General features: G+C 28.3%; 5 protein-coding genes and 1 long non-coding RNA gene across 10 annotated transcripts; 2 read left to right on the forward strand and 4 right to left on the reverse strand.

The window, feature by feature from the left end:
- Positions 1-200: 200 nt before the first annotated feature.
- Positions 201-7931, reverse strand: LOC117206236 (DNA topoisomerase I, mitochondrial). The gene is made up of 12 exons (XM_033445388.1): positions 7764-7931; positions 7447-7492; positions 6502-6895; positions 6118-6431; positions 5890-6038; positions 5593-5799; positions 5355-5519; positions 4535-4626; positions 3256-4229; positions 2719-3169; positions 2486-2635; positions 201-2404 (listed from the first exon to the last, which is right to left on the reverse strand). The coding sequence occupies exons 1-12, from the start codon at positions 7803-7805 to the stop codon at positions 2302-2304; spliced, it is 3087 nt and encodes a 1028-aa protein (XP_033301279.1). The 5' UTR covers positions 7806-7931; the 3' UTR covers positions 201-2301.
- Positions 7499-7916, forward strand: LOC117206251. Its single transcript, XR_004487364.1, has 2 exons — positions 7499-7664; positions 7723-7916. It is a non-coding gene; the product is annotated as an uncharacterized LOC117206251 (long non-coding RNA).
- A 784-nt stretch (positions 7932-8715) lies between the features above and the next one.
- LOC117206244 (mRNA cap guanine-N7 methyltransferase) lies at positions 8716-10956 on the reverse strand. Of its 2 annotated transcripts, XM_033445405.1 has the most exons (8): positions 10900-10956; positions 10487-10791; positions 10213-10405; positions 9899-10143; positions 9582-9763; positions 9299-9508; positions 9008-9222; positions 8875-8930 (listed from the first exon to the last, which is right to left on the reverse strand). In XM_033445405.1, the coding sequence occupies exons 2-8, from the start codon at positions 10718-10720 to the stop codon at positions 8875-8877; spliced, it is 1335 nt and encodes a 444-aa protein (XP_033301296.1). In that variant the 5' UTR covers positions 10721-10791; positions 10900-10956. The 2 variants fall into 2 exon arrangements, with proteins under 2 accessions (XP_033301297.1, XP_033301296.1); XM_033445406.1 differs by lacking the exon at positions 10900-10956 and having other exon boundaries at positions 8716-8930; positions 10487-10754.
- Positions 10957-11414: 458 nt separating this feature from the next.
- LOC117206247 lies at positions 11415-13644 on the forward strand. 3 transcript variants are annotated; one of them, XM_033445410.1, is made up of 4 exons: positions 11415-11783; positions 11974-12486; positions 12563-12703; positions 12792-13644. In XM_033445410.1, exons 2-4 carry the CDS (start codon positions 12058-12060, stop codon positions 13083-13085), a joined length of 864 nt encoding a protein of 287 aa, XP_033301301.1. In that variant the 5' UTR covers positions 11415-11783; positions 11974-12057; the 3' UTR covers positions 13086-13644. The 3 variants fall into 3 exon arrangements, with proteins under 3 accessions (XP_033301301.1, XP_033301303.1, XP_033301304.1); XM_033445412.1 differs by having other exon boundaries at positions 11415-11776; XM_033445413.1 differs by having other exon boundaries at positions 11415-11776; positions 12046-12486.
- Positions 13349-16354, reverse strand: LOC117206241. 2 transcript variants are annotated; one of them, XM_033445398.1, is made up of 6 exons: positions 16129-16354; positions 15954-16040; positions 15336-15768; positions 15058-15260; positions 14847-14986; positions 13349-14756 (listed from the first exon to the last, which is right to left on the reverse strand). In XM_033445398.1, the coding sequence occupies exons 3-6, from the start codon at positions 15698-15700 to the stop codon at positions 13875-13877; spliced, it is 1590 nt and encodes a 529-aa protein (XP_033301289.1). In that variant the 5' UTR covers positions 15701-15768; positions 15954-16040; positions 16129-16354; the 3' UTR covers positions 13349-13874. The 2 variants fall into 2 exon arrangements, with proteins under 2 accessions (XP_033301289.1, XP_033301288.1); XM_033445397.1 differs by having other exon boundaries at positions 15954-16354.
- Positions 16355-16456: 102 nt separating this feature from the next.
- On the reverse strand, positions 16457-17617 carry LOC117206246 (mitochondrial assembly of ribosomal large subunit protein 1). The gene is made up of 3 exons (XM_033445409.1): positions 17219-17617; positions 16848-17108; positions 16457-16761 (listed from the first exon to the last, which is right to left on the reverse strand). Exons 1-3 carry the CDS (start codon positions 17541-17543, stop codon positions 16556-16558), a joined length of 792 nt encoding a protein of 263 aa, XP_033301300.1. The 5' UTR covers positions 17544-17617; the 3' UTR covers positions 16457-16555.
- Between the last annotated feature and the right edge of the window lie 486 nt (positions 17618-18103).

Here is an 18103-nt window from a genome sequence, read left to right on the forward strand (position 1 = left end):
ATGTATTTTGAATCATTGGATTCTATTAATAGTAAGTATGTGAACATTTAGTTATTATGTAAATAAATCAATTTATCTTTTTGCACTATAAGTTTTATTATTCCAGTATCGTATAGAAATGATAATGTCCGAAATATACATACACCTTAATTTGTGTACACTTCATTGTACTAGATATCGATTGTATTTTTACTTCTCACTTGTAAAAGTTAAAAATGTTATATCTGATGTTATGTGCATAAAACATTTGATATTAGAGGCCTATGTACTGATTGTATTTCATTATGTCATGTTAATTAGTTACTAATTTCTATATCGTAAATGACTTTAATAAAGTAAATTAAGAGTAATGTGACATATACGCACATATATATCTTAAATTCAGTCTACTTGATCATCGTATAAGTTAATGTAGTCTGATATACTGTACTAGTTTTATCTTCAGAAATGTTTATAATCATGAATATTTGGAAAAAGACAATAATATAAAAAGATAAATATTATAAGAGTTTACTACTTTAGACAGTAAAATGTTTGAAATGAATGAAACATTCATTTTAAATTATTAATGAGATTAGAACATGACCAAACTTACTTATATATCAAAAACTAGTTTGTAGCATAACAGACGATTAAATTATGCGACTCTTCATACAATAATTGGCAGTTTTATGAGAATAGTGGCCTTTAATAACTTTACAACATTTCTTAAAACACATTAGTATACATTCTATAGTTTTAAATAAAATGAACTAACTTGTGATTGTTATTAACGTAATGTTTTAATACAAAAGTTATAAAGAACCACCATCCTAATTACATATTTGTATAATTTTATAATTGCAGCTTCCTTAAATATATATATTTATATATGAGTGTAAAAAATTGTATGTGTTCATATGCATACAACACAATGATATGGGAATATTATGTCAGTGACGAGTAATTAATATTCAATTTAGCAAGATGAATGAATATTTTTATGATGGAAATAACATATTTATTATAAAGTCTACAATCTAACTAATGTGAATATATCCTAAGCTACTGAAAAAATTACTCGTCTCTGATTCATATTCCAAGATAAATAAGCGAATAATCTATTCTAAACATGATTTACTTATAACAGATTAAAATAAGGTGTTTCACACACACATACTCTCAAATATTAATATATAATTTGAGTCCCATGAGTCACATAAACAAAGACATTCTTCAAATTTAGAATATCTTGTACAAATGATTTACAGGTATATATTAGGAAAGGATTTTGAAAAATATTGCAATAAATTTGAGTATCTTGCTATTAAACAGTAAACAAAATTCAACTATGGATATAAATATGATAACTAATTTGTAACATATTGAAGTATTTTTTTTTTTACAATATTCTATATCATGGTGATCACAAGGTTTTTATGTGTACGAATATTAAAAAAATGTTAAAGATACACTGTGTTCACATTTATTATAGACTAAACATTTCTTTTATAAAGCATAAATCGCTAAAAGCAATAATCTATTTTTTAAATACATTAATATGTTATAATTATCTTTCGAGACGCTATATTTCAATCAAATTGGCTAACCACAATTTCGATTTGATAAATTTTATACTAAAAAATTTATGTAGAGCGCGCGACTCTAACTTTAATTAACATTCCATTAATGACATTATACACTTATGAGAAAAGACAAATTAAAGGAATATAAAAATTAGCTGCTCATTCGGCAGTCACATTTTTTTTAGATCTAATACACATACCTCTTTCTTACTTGGCTGGCAAAGTTTTCATAGTCCTATGTACAATGCAGCAACCAATGTTTATTGTGCACTTCTAAATTTAGAGACTGTAAAATTCTTGTTTTACTGAAGTAACTTTGAGCTATATTCTCTAAATTTAGATCACTTGCACAAATTTTGCTTTTTTAATTCACAAATATTACAAATTTCTACCTAACACGAATTTAAATTTTCGTCAAACTATTCAATTTTAGTTTCTAATATTTATAAGATCAATTAAACGTCTATATGCAAATGCGACCGCTAAAATTTTTACGCGATGATTGCTAAGCGATCAATTCTAGATTACAAGTATGTGTTTATTACATACTGAATATAAAGTCTTTACCGAAATTTAACGTAGTGTTCTATACAAAATATGTCTTCGCATTTTCACATTTATTTTTTGTAAATATAGAAAATTATACCATTACTTTTTCCTTCAATAATTTTAACGAAAATTTCACTAAATACAATCAGTGGGAGTTATTTTTCGTAATAATCAATCTTCTATGGGGTTAAAATACATAATCTGGTCCTGCCATGTCTATTGCCCATCTGAACTTATCCCTCTGAGTCTTATTATAAATCTTCTCAATAGGGACATTATGTTTCTTACACCTAAATAATATAAAAATAAAAAGTAATATTGTGCTTATGATTATAATATTTAATATAAAATAAAAAAAGAATCAAAGTTACCATGCAACTGTAATTCTAGGATCCAAATAATTCAACTTGGAGGTGCCTAGAGCAATTTCTTTATTTTCCTCTTTGTCTGTTGCTTGAACCTCCAATTTTGTCAGTTGCTCTTTTAATCTATCAAGAGCCTTCTTCTTCTTTTCATATACGCTATAATAATAAATACACAATAAATTACTTAATACTATTTAAACTTAATACTACTTAATTTTTAATAATTAACCAATACGTACACTTTTTCCTTAACAGATCCATGCTTTGCATCACGTTTGGCTTCCTTTACAGCATGTTCTGCTTCACTTATAGCTTGCTTCTTAGCTTCTATTTTTGCCTTAAGGTTTTCCATAGATTTTGCATGGGTTTTAGGCACTGAACGTTGATGATTACACAATATTGCAACAGCTCGATTTGCTCTATTATATGATAAAATCTTTTCTGCTTCTGTATCATCAGGATTTGTCAATTTATCTAATTGCTGCTGCAATGTCCATGAAGCATTATATGTCCTAAAGACCTTAGCAGTGAGACCTTCCATCAATTCATTTAAATGTTTATTCATAACGGTTGTATTAAGACGATCAAATAAATCATCACTTGGTGATTTATTTTCCATAAAAAGCTGTAAATTTTTAAATACCCTTTTTTCTACTGGCACTTCATTGTAATACCTTATAGAATCTTTACCTATAAATACAATAAAAACATATATACAAATATTATACTAAAAAATGCCATCTTTATCTAATTTATGAGCAAAAAATTCAGCATACCTAAGAAGTCAAATACAACTACATACTCCTTTCCATCCTTTTGCTCATGTAATGTAATGTGTTCTACTCGTAAAGAACAACAACCTACAGTATCTGCTTGATCTTCATCTTTCTCGTTACCAGCTCTGAGAGCTAATTTGTCTATAAAATATAATGCAACAGCTCTTTGTCTTATACGCATCTCCTTACTTTTCCAATCTTCCCTATATTCAGCACGAATTTTATCTATTAATTGTGCTAATTTTCTAGCAGTCTCATATTTCTGCCAATCTTTTTCTCCTTTAAGTTTGCTTGATGGATTGAGCATAACGTATTTCACTTGTCCTTGAATATTCTCTGTCCAAGATGCAAGCCAGGTAACGTTAGGATCGTGCCGAACTTCCTTCCATTTATGGCCTGGTGGTGGCTTTGGTATATTAGAATCTTTGGAACAATTAATAAGAATATCTTCTGGCATAACTCTTCTTTTCAATTTGCCCATTTTAGGGTGTTCACCACGACCTCTGAATAAACCAGGCGGCTCAATCTTGAAATTACCTATTTTTTCTTTATGTCCATCAATAATGCAAAAACCATATTCTTTTTGTATTTGTTCATTTGTTTCTTTTATTTTCTGCTTTTCTTCTTTTGTCATTGCTTTCCGCTCTTCGCTTTTTTGAACAAAATACGAATGCATTTCTTTAAAATTGCACTTACTCAAGTCATTTATTTTAGCCCTCTCTGATTCAGTCATCACTTCTCTCCAATCATGGAAGAAGTTATTATTAAATGCAGACTTCGTAGTATAATCGTGATCTAACATGCGTGCATAGAAAGTTGCAACTTCTTCTGCATCTTGACTTAATTTCATTTCTTTTCCACAGTAATAAAATTTTACATCAGGGGGAAGTGGCTCATATGGAGGTGCAAATACTGGTCCTTTATGTTCCAAGAATGTCCATTTTGTCCCATCATTTTTCTTCTCTTCTTCCCACCTATAACAATTTTTTCATTTAGTTTTATTTCATTGTGCTTCAAAAATTTAACCTTAAAATAAATAAATACTTATGCATTTTCAATATTGTAAAACATTTACATCTATAAAAACAATGTAAATTTATCAAAGACGTTATTCTGATATTTGTAATAACTTTAAACATATTTTGCTTTAAAAAATATGTATATGTTTTACTATATTATGCTTCATCTGAAAATTCACGCATACACACAAAATAAGGTTAGGACGATATAACCTCATTTATCTATACGCTGTAATTCCTCAAATCATAAGAAACCTTACCATTTCCAAACTTCTTGTTCTTCTTCTTGCTTCTTTTTCCTTGGGCTAGAATTTTCTCCCTTTGATGCTCTTGCACCTTTCTTCTTTGGTTTCTATAAATTTTATTTTATAGTTAATCGAATGTGAGATATATCAGATATGCATGATGTGACCCACAGCGACGTGTACAACAAAATGGTACAAAAAATATATACTCCATATGATTGATACATGCTTAAGGAATTTATATTGTCTATACAAATTGAAAACCAACAAAACAATATCAATTACAAAATTTCAACTGCAATTAATAAATCAAATTTTAAAAAAATATCAGAAAAGAACCTGTCATCCTATTACACCCGGAAAAAATCACCCATCAAGACTCAATGGAAGACATTTTACTTCACTTTATGAAGCTACAGGAAAACATAGATCACAAAGATGTGTTGTGTGTGCGAAAAACTCTAAGAGACAAGAATCTCGTTATCAATACCAAAAATATGATGTTGGGTTGTGTGTGTTTCCATGTTTCAAAACATATATTGAATTAAATTATTAATTACTGTATATTATTCTTTCATTATTTTCAACTGCTAATCAGATTCTTTATACCTATTAAATAAGTTTATATCTTTTATGTAAAAATTATGAGTATATTGTTTTAAAGAGAAGTCCCTTTTCTTCCAAAATAAACTGTCCATCCACAATGTGTACACTTTCGGCGTGAGTCCAGTTCAGTGGCGGCGCTACAGCGGACCGAACCGCCGTAGCGAAATTGTTAAGTAAGATTATAACATCATTAATAAATATAAAGAATATATGTAAAGAATCACAGTACTTGTTCAATTTCGTCTTCATCTTCATCATCTTCATGTTTTCGCTTTTTCTTCTTTGCTTTTGTATCATTCTTCTTCGACTTTTTACGCGCTGAAAGTGGGACATCATCTTCTTCCTCTGAATCTAAACTTCTTTTAACACTTGTAGGAGCCATGGACCTTGCACTCTGTATAATTTTTATATTATAATACACATATCTAATTTTTAAATAATAAAAATTTAATATAAATTTGACTTACCAATGGCATGTCTTCATCCGATTCTTCCTCAGTTTTAATTGTTGTATTATGAAGATCTGAAAGTCTTGTGTCGTTTCCATCAGTTGAATCCATACTACCTTCTTCTTCATTCATAGCTTCTTCGTCATCCTCATCTTCTTTAATATATAACGGTTGTTCTCCACCGCTGTCATCATCATCTTCAGGTTCAATTTGTGATATAGGTTCCTGTAATTTATTATTTTAAATTTATTTAATTATTCGAATTCATTTGTTTCAAGTATAAGAATAAATATATTAGAAAAAGTATATATGTACTTCTTTCACTTCATGCTTCAAGGTTTGGCCAACATCAAACTGAAATACTTCATTTCCTATGTGATTAGGTTTTACATCCATTACTTCTTCTTTTACTTTAATTTCTTCCTTCTCCTTCTCTTTCTTATCTTTATCTTCTCTATGTTTTGCTATAGATTAGATAAAATAAAAATTAACAAGTTCATTCTTCGTTCATAACTTTGTTGTATACCTTATGTTATAACTTACATTTTTCTTTCTCATGACGATGTCGATCTTTTTCTTTATCATGGCGATGTTTATCTTTACTGGATAAATTATGTTTATCTTTATCTTTTTCAGAAGAGCGATGCTTTTCTTTGTCATTTGCATGAGATGTGGAATGTCTTTCCTTGTCCTTTTCTAATGAATGTTTTCTCTCCTTTTCTTTATCCTTAGAGACATTTTTATCCTTATCTTTGTCACGAGAACTTGAACTTATACTGTGTTTGTATTTGTCCTTATCCTTACTTTTTTCTCTGTCTTTCTCTTTGCTTTCTTTATCCTTGGAACTACTGTGATGTCTGCAACATAATCTGTTGTATATGAACATAAAACTATGTGTGATTAAGTACAAAATTATATTAAATATACCTGTCTTTATCCTTGGAACTTGAACTAGAGCTAGATCTGTGATAATGTTCTTTATCTTTGCTTTTATCCTTTTCTCTTTCTTTGCTTGAAGAACTACTACTTTTGTGTTCTTTATCCTTGCTAGATGATGAGTTACTCTTTCTATCCTTATCTTTATCTTTGTTACTACTGCTACTATCATGTTTATCTTTTTCTTTAATAGAACTAGAACTATGTTTATGTCTATCTTTTTCCTTTTCCCTGTGATCACTTTTATGATTTCTATCCTTCTCTTTACTTCTCTCTTTGTCTTTATGATCTGATTTATGAGATCGTTCTTTATCCTTATCCCTATGTTCGGATTTGTGTTCTCTTTTTTTGTCAAATCCATTTGACATGCCATTTATATGAGCATCTAGAAATATACATATAATATATATATATATACACACACATAAATATATATAATATCAATTGTATTTCAAGATCTTTTTATTGAAAAAATAAATCATTTTGCATGTAATTATTTAAATAAAATTGCATAATTACTAAAATATAAAAAAAAATTATTTGTATTCCTCGATTAAATTTATTACGGCTATATTTCGAAATATTTAACTAAATGTGAAATGCAGAAATAATTTAGAATGTATTGTATTCATTTAGTTAAAAGAAGCAAATTAAGAAACATTCCATAATTTTTACTTTAAAAAATTGAAATTCTAAATTCTCGTAATACAGAGCGTGAACAAGTGCCAACTAAAATAATAAAACTAAGTTTGAATTGCAGGAAGTCATAAGTAGTTCGGACGCTTCGTCAGAGTCGAAACACGTGTCAGACCGGTCGGGTCGTTGGCAGCCTTAACTCTTTGGTCGTTGCGTTGAACTTAACATTTGCTGCTATAAAGTTCTGATTTCAGCTATGTCAGATTACATACGTTAAAACTGTACGAATAAACCACTTACCATTATGATTTCCAGTCACATTGCTATTTTCCTTGATCTTTTTTTCCTGAAACAATAAAATTCACATATAAATATCATCTTAATAAGATCGTAGCACGGTATATAACTATCTACTCCTCCGTTGGACTTAACGTCTGGCAGTGTGAAGCGAGCCAGGTAGGACTTAGTCGCAGACGCCATTTTGGGACTTAGAAAAATTTTGCATCCACGACTATGCCGTACGTACAAGAGAAAAGCCGTAATATAAGACAAAATACTAAAAAACTGTACACGTAGGTAAACGCAGTGAAGCAAACAGATATTAAATAGTCACTTACTGAGTCGGAATTCGACTGCGTTGTCGGTTGCTCGAGCTCCATTTCTCGTACAAACGCACTGATAGACTTTAGCGACGCAAGGGCTAACAGAAGCGAGAGAAGAAGACTGGGGGCACACACACCACTATCCGACTATACACTTCGCGTGAGACTGCAGCCGAGCCTACGCTTAGAGAGGAGACCCAGTCAAAGTATCAAAAATATCTAACTGCGCATGCGCTTCTTTGCTCCGCCTCTTCGATCCCCAATACAATCCCTTCCACCGCAGTTCGTACCTGCCTATTCAGTCGTTCTCTTACAATAATGCTTGGTTATGAACATAACGCTAACAATTTTATAAATAAATCACATGAGAATAGTTGTTAATGTATCAATTGCGTTTTCCTATCGATGAAAATCGCTTTAATTTTGAAAAGAAATATCTAATCTTTATCCAACCGTTGCTACAAACTTCAATTTTAAGTGGAGATGTTCGTGACATATAATCGAATATATATCGAAATTCATAACATAGGAAATATATCACATTAAAAAATTATTTATTGTTAATTTCTTAAAATTTCATCAGTAATTCAAAGGAATATACAAAGATCTAGGCTATTGTGTGATATGATTTTTATAATATTAACCTTTTATAGTTCTGTTAATTCGCATTTTATGTCTATGGCTTATGTAAGGAAAATAGCATGTACTTGTAATTAATGGCATAATATTATATAGAGGTTAACAAGGCTTATTTTATGTCCAAATTTAACGAGTTTATTTTTATAAAATGTAGCAAAATTGGTAAAAAAGTTCACACCATCTTCTTAAATCATATTATTCATATTAAATTTATTAATTTTATGTTTATATAAAAAACAATCAAATCCATAATTCATAATCAAGTACATAAAAGTATACTGTATACATTTATCTTGGAGTGATATATTGTTGAACACATTGGATCAAGTTATTTAGAATATCAATTAACTACATGTATATATACTGTATTGACATACGTGTGTATTTCTATAGCAACAGACTAGTTCGTACAATATACTGTCAGTGCTTAATTTTAAATTAAAAATTTAACATCTTATGGTTCCTAATTTTTATAATTTTACATATTCTAATGTTGCTTCCAGCCAGGTTTCATTTTTTCAAAAGAAAATACTGCATATAATGCTAAAACAAAATTAATGTTATTACAATAAAATTAACAAACGTAATTAATTATCAAATTATACTGATTTTCTACTAACAAGTAACTTCCCATTCTGTTTGAGATAAAGTCCCAATCTCACAGCGAGTCGAAGTCTTTTGCGAGCAATATTCTTTAGCATGTTGATAATCTTTATCAGGGTTACCAGTAAGCCGTGCTTCGCGTCGAGGTGGATAAGTTTCTAAACTTTGTATTTTACTAAGTAACATTCTACCTTTATCTCCATCTTTCATGCGTTCATAAAAGTTGTCAAATCTATAATTAAGCAAAATTTTCATTATTTATAAATATGATAGATATACAGTAAGTATAGTTATTAAATTCTTTTTACCTTTCAAATAGTACTAAATTTAAATCAAACTTTGAAGCTAGTTTACGAAATACAGGTAAATAGACAAGAAATTCTGGACAATTAACAACACCTTCTAATTGAAAATGATATTTAGCACCAAAAAGAGGTGGTTTTGTTTTGTCACAAAAAAATTCTACACTATAAATGTCATTTCCAAAGCTATCACCATCGCACTTCTGCCATCTAGAACTGATTAAAACAAGCATTTAATTTTTGTATAACTTTAGCTAAAAGTTTTCCACATATTAAAAGATGAACTTACACTAAATCATATGCATTTGGGATAGTTCCAATAAAATAACCTCCTGGTTTTAAACATTCACTTGCATTTTTAAACATACATTCTGCTTGTTGTAGTGACTCAAAACAATAATGGAATGCAAATTGACAACTAACCAAGTCAAGTGATATACTAGGATCTTTAAATTTTGTTCTCAATTGAACCTGAAATCATTTTTTATCACTGATTTTTCCATTGCTAACATAAATAGTAATGATACAAATTTCAGACCAATTACATTTTGTCAATTATTTGTTCAATATTCTTCTACAAACTCATGGAAAAGTAAAAACAAATACCTTTGTACAATCAGCTGTTATGAATTCTGCTGAGAATATAGGAAAATATCTTCTTTCTTGAGAATATCTTTTTGACATCTGTTTATATCGATCCTGACATTGTTGCATGGTTACATCAGCCAAATCGGTACAGATCAAATGTGCTGCATTCATTTTTTCCCATTTAAATAGATCTCCTCCTTTACCACAGCACATATCCAGCACTTTTAAACGGGCATTAGTTGGAGTTTTATTAATAAATTCCACTGTAAATGATTTTTAATCAAAATTGTTGCACACAAAAGTATTATTTCATATATAAATTAGTATCTTACATATAAGCATGCTTTTAATCCAATTGTTAAAATTTCTCATATACAAAATTCTGCTTTTATTTCTATCTTTATTTAGTACCGAATTATAATGTTGTACTACTAATAATGAATTTTCAATGTGTTCTTCCTTGCTTGATGATTCTTTTGTTTTCTCACTGTTACTAGTAGTTAAATCTGCTGAAGTATTATTAACCTATGATATACAGATAAAAGAAACTGATTTAACAAATAAATAAAATGTTTCAAAAATGTGTAATATAATAATTATATATACATTTTGTTCGGCATCATATCTTATTCGCTTAGGTGAATTTGCATCTGAACAATGTTCCTTAGTTTGAGAGTATTTAATTTGTGTATGACTTTTATCATTTACTTCAATCTTTCTTCTTCTTTCCCTAGAGAACGTCTGTGATTTTATTGTAGGTATTGTTTTTTCATTGTCTTTTTCTGATAATATCTCATCTTGCTTTTCTTTGGCTTTATTCATTACTTCAGGTGCGGACATATCCAAGTAAATGAGATCTCGTCCAATTATTAAATCTTATTCTACTGTTTTCTCAATAGATATTTCCGTTTCTTAATAAATATTATATTATGTACACATGTAAATAAATCATTAGTATCAAATATGTTTAAGTAAAAACAAACCATTTGTAAAAAAAACTATATACGCATAGCACTTACAGTGCTAACAATTCTTTTACGTCTACTCTGCATCTATTTTCAGTAAAATCAGGATCGGAGTTATCAATGCTGACAACGTTATTCGTATTTCACAAAAATACCCTACAAGTTATAAAGGCCTTTATGCAGTGTTTTCTTTCTATTTCTAAATAGCTTTTTTAGCCATTTTTCAGTTCGCTCACGCATTCTATCTTTATATCCCTATGGCTTTAGAGCTCCACGGTCCAAGCCTAAATTCCCCAAACAAATACGCAACATAGTAACTGAAGTAACAATGTATATTTAGTAATTTAAAATACAGAATTTATTAACAAATAGACATACATAGAATAATATGTACATATAAACAGATAAGCCTCATTTCTTTCAAAACAGAAATTATATTTTTACTCTTAAGTAATAATTTGAAAGATTTCTTTATTTTAAATTAAGCATTGAATTATACAAAGCACCTTTTTCAATTAAATAATATTAAACAATCTGTATTATTTATATCTTACATATTTGATTTTGTTTTTTTATAAATGTATGCACCTTATAAATATGTAATGTTCCTTCTTTTGTTTTGAATTATATTATGTAAAAGAATAGTAGTCAAGTAAAGAACATGTATTTATTATCCACGTATATAAATTTATATAAATTTTAATGAAATTTTATTGATAACTTTATTTACCACAGTGCTGCCAAGTATGCACTTGCTTTCACATATGCATGCCTTGCTATAGCTTCAAAGATAGCACACTTTATTTAACTCAAACAGCTATATATTAATAATACTTCAAGAAATGCGACGAATATTTCGTTGTTACGACGATATTTTGTAGTACATAAAAAGGAATTTACATATTATATCAATATAGCTACATTTTTTAAGGTTGGTGGTAGGTAGACATTGAAATTTCATTAGAGATTGTATGTATTACATTCTCTCATCTATTATCTGATCTAGATGTGTTATGTATGTAACATTCTTATCTAACAGCTTATCTGAAATTCAATAAGAAAGCAAGATAAATAATAGTATTTTGCTTCACTGTTAGTAAAAATCATGTTCCTCTATTTTTTTTTCAGATATTTAAAGAGTTATTCATGTACAATTTATATAAATTGTTGAGCTTTTTATTTAACGTACTCTTCTATTAGAATAAATTTTGCATGCATTGTAAGATCATGGATACATTTCCTACGCAAAGGTATGAAACAAAGATTGAAAGTTTTGACACATGTATGATCGATCCTGCAAATCAACAGCAAGAAATATCTGAAACAGTCAGTGATCAGACATCTTCTCAAACAATTGAGATAGAGAATCAAGAAAATCATGAAAATTCAAATTTACATCAGCAACAACATGATTCAGAAGTGCAACATCAACAAGATCAACCTAATCAAATTTCACATATACAATCCAATATTCAACAAAGCATGACTCTTACTCCAATTAGAATACCAGCTATACTCGATGGAGAATATTTTACAGTAATTAGAGTAGAAGACAGTAATATAACAGTTCAATGTGTACAATGTCAAAGACATTTAAATGGAAATTTGAGATCTACTGGAAATTTTTTAAGTCATATTAAAGTAAGATTTATTTATTTTCAGAATTCTTGCACTTTAATATAATTGTTTTGTATTCATTAATCTAAGTGTTCTACAGAGATTACATCCTTTTATGGTTGATAAAATTAAATCTAAAGCTAATCAAAGAAAACCTGCAATGATATATATTGATTTATCAGCAGCTAAATGTCAAGAAATAATAAGAACAAGAGGAGGATATAGGAAATGTTACAAAACAGTAAGCACATTGTTCACGAGCTTAATCTTATATGACAAAAAATTAAAATTAAAATTTTGCAGAAATTTAAAAAGTTATATTTATTTAGGATGTATGGCAACCAGAAAGTGAGGAAGCTTATGATCAGTCTAATGAATGGTCTGAAAGTCCAGTAATTCGTAGACGTAAGATAGATGAAGCTGAATGTTCTGATCTTTTAAAAATATCACATAATAATTCATTTGTAATGGGAGATGAGTTTGATGCAATTGGACGAAATATTGCAGCAAAACTTAGAAGTATGAAATTAGACCAAAGAATTATAGCTGAAAAATTATTAAATGATATTTTATTTGAAGCACAATTAGGAAATCTTCATAAAGACTCTAATATACATGTATAGGAAAAACATGTTATAGATTAAGGAATGTGTGCAAGTAGATAATATAGTTATAAATGAATGGATGTATAAGGGAGCATATATTTTTTATCAAATTAAACTTATTAGTATTTCTTTATTAATGTTATCTTAATACGTACCACTTTAATATTAATAATCTCAAAGTGGTTTTCTGCTAAGATTTGGCAGTCAATATGAAACAATGTGTAAAAAATATTTTACACAAATATTTTTTAGTTAAAATCGCGATAATAAGGAGATAGTAATGAAATGATAAGTATTTAAATTTAATATACATCTTTAAAGATGAGAGAAACACAGAGTAAGAGATATACATATTTTAACACTTATAAGTATTCACATAAGTATCTCTATATATAAATGTGCAATGTAAATATTACTATACAGATATAAAATTCGTAGATAAGGAGAAATGCTGCTGTATCTAGTAACTATATGTAAATGTTTTTAGACGGATTTTCTTATGAATGTTTCATAAACATAGCTACCTAATTTATAATCATGTATGATAAATACATTTTTCACATTATGTAACTATCAATATCAGTCCTCAGTTTCTCAGTTTAGATTTAAACATTGTAACTATAAATTTTAATTGCATCAGCTACTCCATTGTCCTATTCGTTAATAATAGTTTTCTAGTATATCTATTTTGTAAATGATTTGTATAAATATAAAACAACCTCATGTTCAAGTAATATATAAAAATTAAAGCATTTGTGAAATCACGTTTCAATGAATATTTTACCATGAGACAATTTTATCCATTTGTCAGCTGGTATATATCCTACGTTTCTTTGGTTTAAGCAAAGCACAATAAATTATAGTTGATAAAACGCATAGTGTCATACTTCCAAGAATAACCAAAAATATATAAGAATACCAAAACCCATCCCAATCTGCATAAAAATACCAAGATAATGTTAAAAACGTATTTTGCATTAATACAAAAATATAATATGGCAATACCCACTTATCTGCATACTTAAATTTAATTCTATATTCAATTAAACTAACTATGTACACTAATCCTAGCCATAAATTAAGAAAAAAAGTAATAATGTCATAATATTGCGTATAATAAAAAAGATATATTAACATAATACCATAATGTATACCAAGCACAATGGATAAGTAAAGTGGGTAAAATTCGTAGAATATGGCAATGGTAAGTATACGTGCTAGAATGAAAAAGAACCACCATAAAAAACTCAAAAATTTTCCTACAGGATCATCTTCTTCTAAACCTTTTGCTGAATATCTTCGTTGTGGAACTTTTAAATCTTGTATGGTATTGTTCTTTCTTTCTGCAATAGATACCACCTTAGTAAATAATTGCTCAGATTCTGCATTTTTTGGAACTATACATATTGAATCTGGTCTTGGTGGAGCTGGTACATCTGGTATAGGTAAAGGTGTAACTGTAGTAATTCCACGTAAAGGAGTTGGAGGTGGTGTAATATATACATTTTTAGGTGGTAAAGGAGGTGTCACAGATACTTGACGATCTAAAGAAATGTGAGAATCACATTGCTCCTTATCTTCGTGTTGAACTTTTACAGATTCTGGTTGTTCTAAGGAATTATCTATAGGGTTATTTTCTTTTTTATCAGATAATTTTAAAGGTGTGCCTTCTTCAAAATCACAAAGTTCCTATAATTATATAAATTAAATAAATACTTTAAAAGGAGAAATTATTTTCCCATGTTGTAGGTAACCATGTAATTTTTAATATTAAGATACCTGAATGCAATATTTCTTTAACCACATTGCCCATGGTAGTTTCCTACCATTAATACGTTGACTTTCAAATCTTTGAAATGAGGTAGTCTGAATGGCAAGTATTACAATGGATATAGTAATAGAAAGCACCTTTACAACTGCTATAAAAATAATCTTAATTTGGTATTTATAATTTTATTTAAATTATACTGCAAATCGTAGAATAAAATACCAGATTGATGAGTCTGATGAAATGATGATTCACGAAAGAGTAAATGTGTTTGAAAGAGAGCTTGAGGAACTGCTTGAAACCATGCTTGTAAAAAGAAATATAATTCTATAGCTGCAGGAGCAGCTGCTATGTTTAAAGTCTCAGTTCTTTCTTTTCCACTTAAAATAATAGCTTCAATAGATAGTACTATAAGACCTGCATACCTAAAAAATAATTAGATATTATATTAATATAAATGAATGGGACTATTAGTTATTTTGAGTAGAAAATATTAATACCTATAAAGAGAAAAAAAAACAAAACCTATCAGTTGACAAAGTTGGAGACAGAACCAACAAAACATTCCCTTTGTTAATTTATCATCATTTGACATCCACCAATCTGGTCTTGAAACAGTTAACATAAAGTATGCAATTGCTGGTGCATACATAAAACAAATAGTACAACAACCCCATACTAAGTTATTTTCTTTGAAATGCTGTATAGCAACTACTAAATCAGCAGAAAAATGAATTATATATACAAAACAACTGATTAATGTTGGAATCAAGAAAATTAAATAAATCTGTTCAGTTGACTTTAAAGGAATTTGCAAGAAACGGGTGGACTTTTTTTCACAAACTGAATCTAAATTGTTTGTCATTTTTTGTGATTAGATAAATTTTTCTATTTTTTCATATTTTTCTTCCTTTAAAATAATCATATGATTATCTGAAATAAAGAATTGTATGATAAAATAAGCCATAAAATTAAAGATACCTTAAACTATTTTTAATTTATCACATAAGAATATATATAATATATGAGTTGAAATTCATGATAATTAACAATGTGCAAATAATGATACATTTTTTTAATTAAACGATTTACAATAATTGAAAATGTATATACATTACCTATATAAGTACTGTTGAAAATTAATTGCACTTTCATATGGGAGAAAGAATATTCTCTTCCATGGATTTAGTTACATAAATTTTTTACTAAAGAACCAGATGTAATGTTTTCTATTATTATAAAAATTATTTTTTATGTTATATGTTATAAATGGTATAAAAATGCCGATGATACCCGTTAGGTGGGACAGACTATTATTCTAATCGCGTTCTGTTGATACACGCGGTTTAATATTACATGTACCAACACAAAATTTATTCGCGCAAATGCGTCTATATTGTAATTATTAGTCAGCGTATGAAATAGAGCTGATAATTCGATAAGATTTCATTTTGTTGATCTGCGATAAAGCGCCTTCAGATATGGACGCTTATTGCAAATGGAGAATTGCTTCAGAAAGCATAAATAGAGCACGAAGAGCGGAATGAAAGAGGGGGAGGGAAGGGAGGATGATTGGTAGCTTATACACATGCTTTTCAAAAACTATTGCATGAGAATTATGTTTTAGAATTTTATTTTACTTTTTGTATGGGATTTATTTAATAAGGATCATATCTTAGTGCATAAAAAATAACATATATCATTTAGATAACTTTTATATTTATTGTCTATACATTTCACTCTTTTTATCATCATCATTATTCTCAATTGGTTCTAAATCAGATAAAAACGTATTATATTGTTCCATAATGTCTTCGTCAGTAGAACCTCTACTTTTATCGTCATAATCAGGCCCAACTGACCACAATGTTTCTAAATCATATAATGATCTAGCAAAACTTGAAAAAATATGCAATACAATATTTCCTAAGAACAAGAAGAATATATAGTAATTCGATTATTATAAAGATATAGTAAAGATATAGTAAATCCCAACACAATAAGAAAATTACCTAAATCTAAAGCAAGCCAATCTTTTGAATCTTCTCCTTCAATTTTTGGCAAGAAATCTGTTTTGTTCTTTTTTAATTTATACACTTTCCGGATAAAATTAGCAAGTGACTGCATATGCTTCTTTGATCTACCTGTTACTATAACTACGTAATCAACATATTGTAATTCAGAGGGTACAGAAGTAACAAAGATATTTTTGGCATTACTTTTTTGTAATAATGATATAAGATCTTCTATTTCAAACACACCGTTTACGCCACCTGAAAAATGATTGTATTGATATCTTGTATTAAAGAACATTATTAATAATTGTCCTTAAATAGCAAAAAGTTTGTATAATAGTATATAAATAAGTTTCATTACTACTCACGTTTTAAATTTATTCCTTCATAAGGATCGTGAGGTTCTTCCTCAATTCTTAAATCTTCTAAATTAATCATTTCTTGTTTTTCACTGACATCAAAAATAATTTCTGCATTTTCATCTTCAAAAACTTTATGAGTTGTACTAAGCGAACCGACTAGGTTATGTGACTCGTTTTCAATATTTTCATCGTCATTAAATTGTTTTTGATTGTTATTTGGAAACATCGTAATTTGTCTTAATTGAGAATATGTTACTACATTTGTACGAGGTTTTAAATATTTATAAAATTGTATTTTTGTTCGTAATAGACTTGTTAGTACAGTTTGCATGTTGTTCTGCACATATACAGCGAGGTTAAGTTTATTCGAATAACGTAAACGCCAGTTATTCCATTTGATCGCTATCACTATTAAATCATTATAATTGTATAACATATTTTCTACTTTTATATCAACTCATATTATAATTGTATAATATATTTTTTAATTTTATATTATGGAGGTTAAGGTTAAGAAAACAAGGTTCCAAGTAATTTAAACGATCAATTTATTAAATTGTATAAGTCACGTGCATGGTAATAAAATGAACTCTCTGCATAGGAGAAGTTAATTGTGAAAGTTGAAATCGATACAATTTTTTAAAGTTGACCTGGTTGATAATGTTACTCTTACAGCTGAAACAAAAATTTTATAAAGCTAATAAGTGCCTTTTTTTTAAGACTTGTGTTAAGATTTGTACATATAAAATTATTTTTATAAGTAGAACTTATATATTACAAACATGACCAAATGTTTGGAAAATTGCTTCTTAAATTTCTTTTCAAATAAATCTTTTATATACCATATTTATCAATATATATTACTGTTTTAATATCTTTTTGTAACAAAAA

Source organism: Bombus bifarius, unplaced genomic scaffold, assembly GCF_011952205.1.
Source record: "Bombus bifarius isolate JDL3187 unplaced genomic scaffold, Bbif_JDL3187 scf7180000008000, whole genome shotgun sequence".
Lineage (NCBI taxonomy): Eukaryota > Metazoa > Arthropoda > Insecta > Hymenoptera > Apidae > Bombus > Bombus bifarius.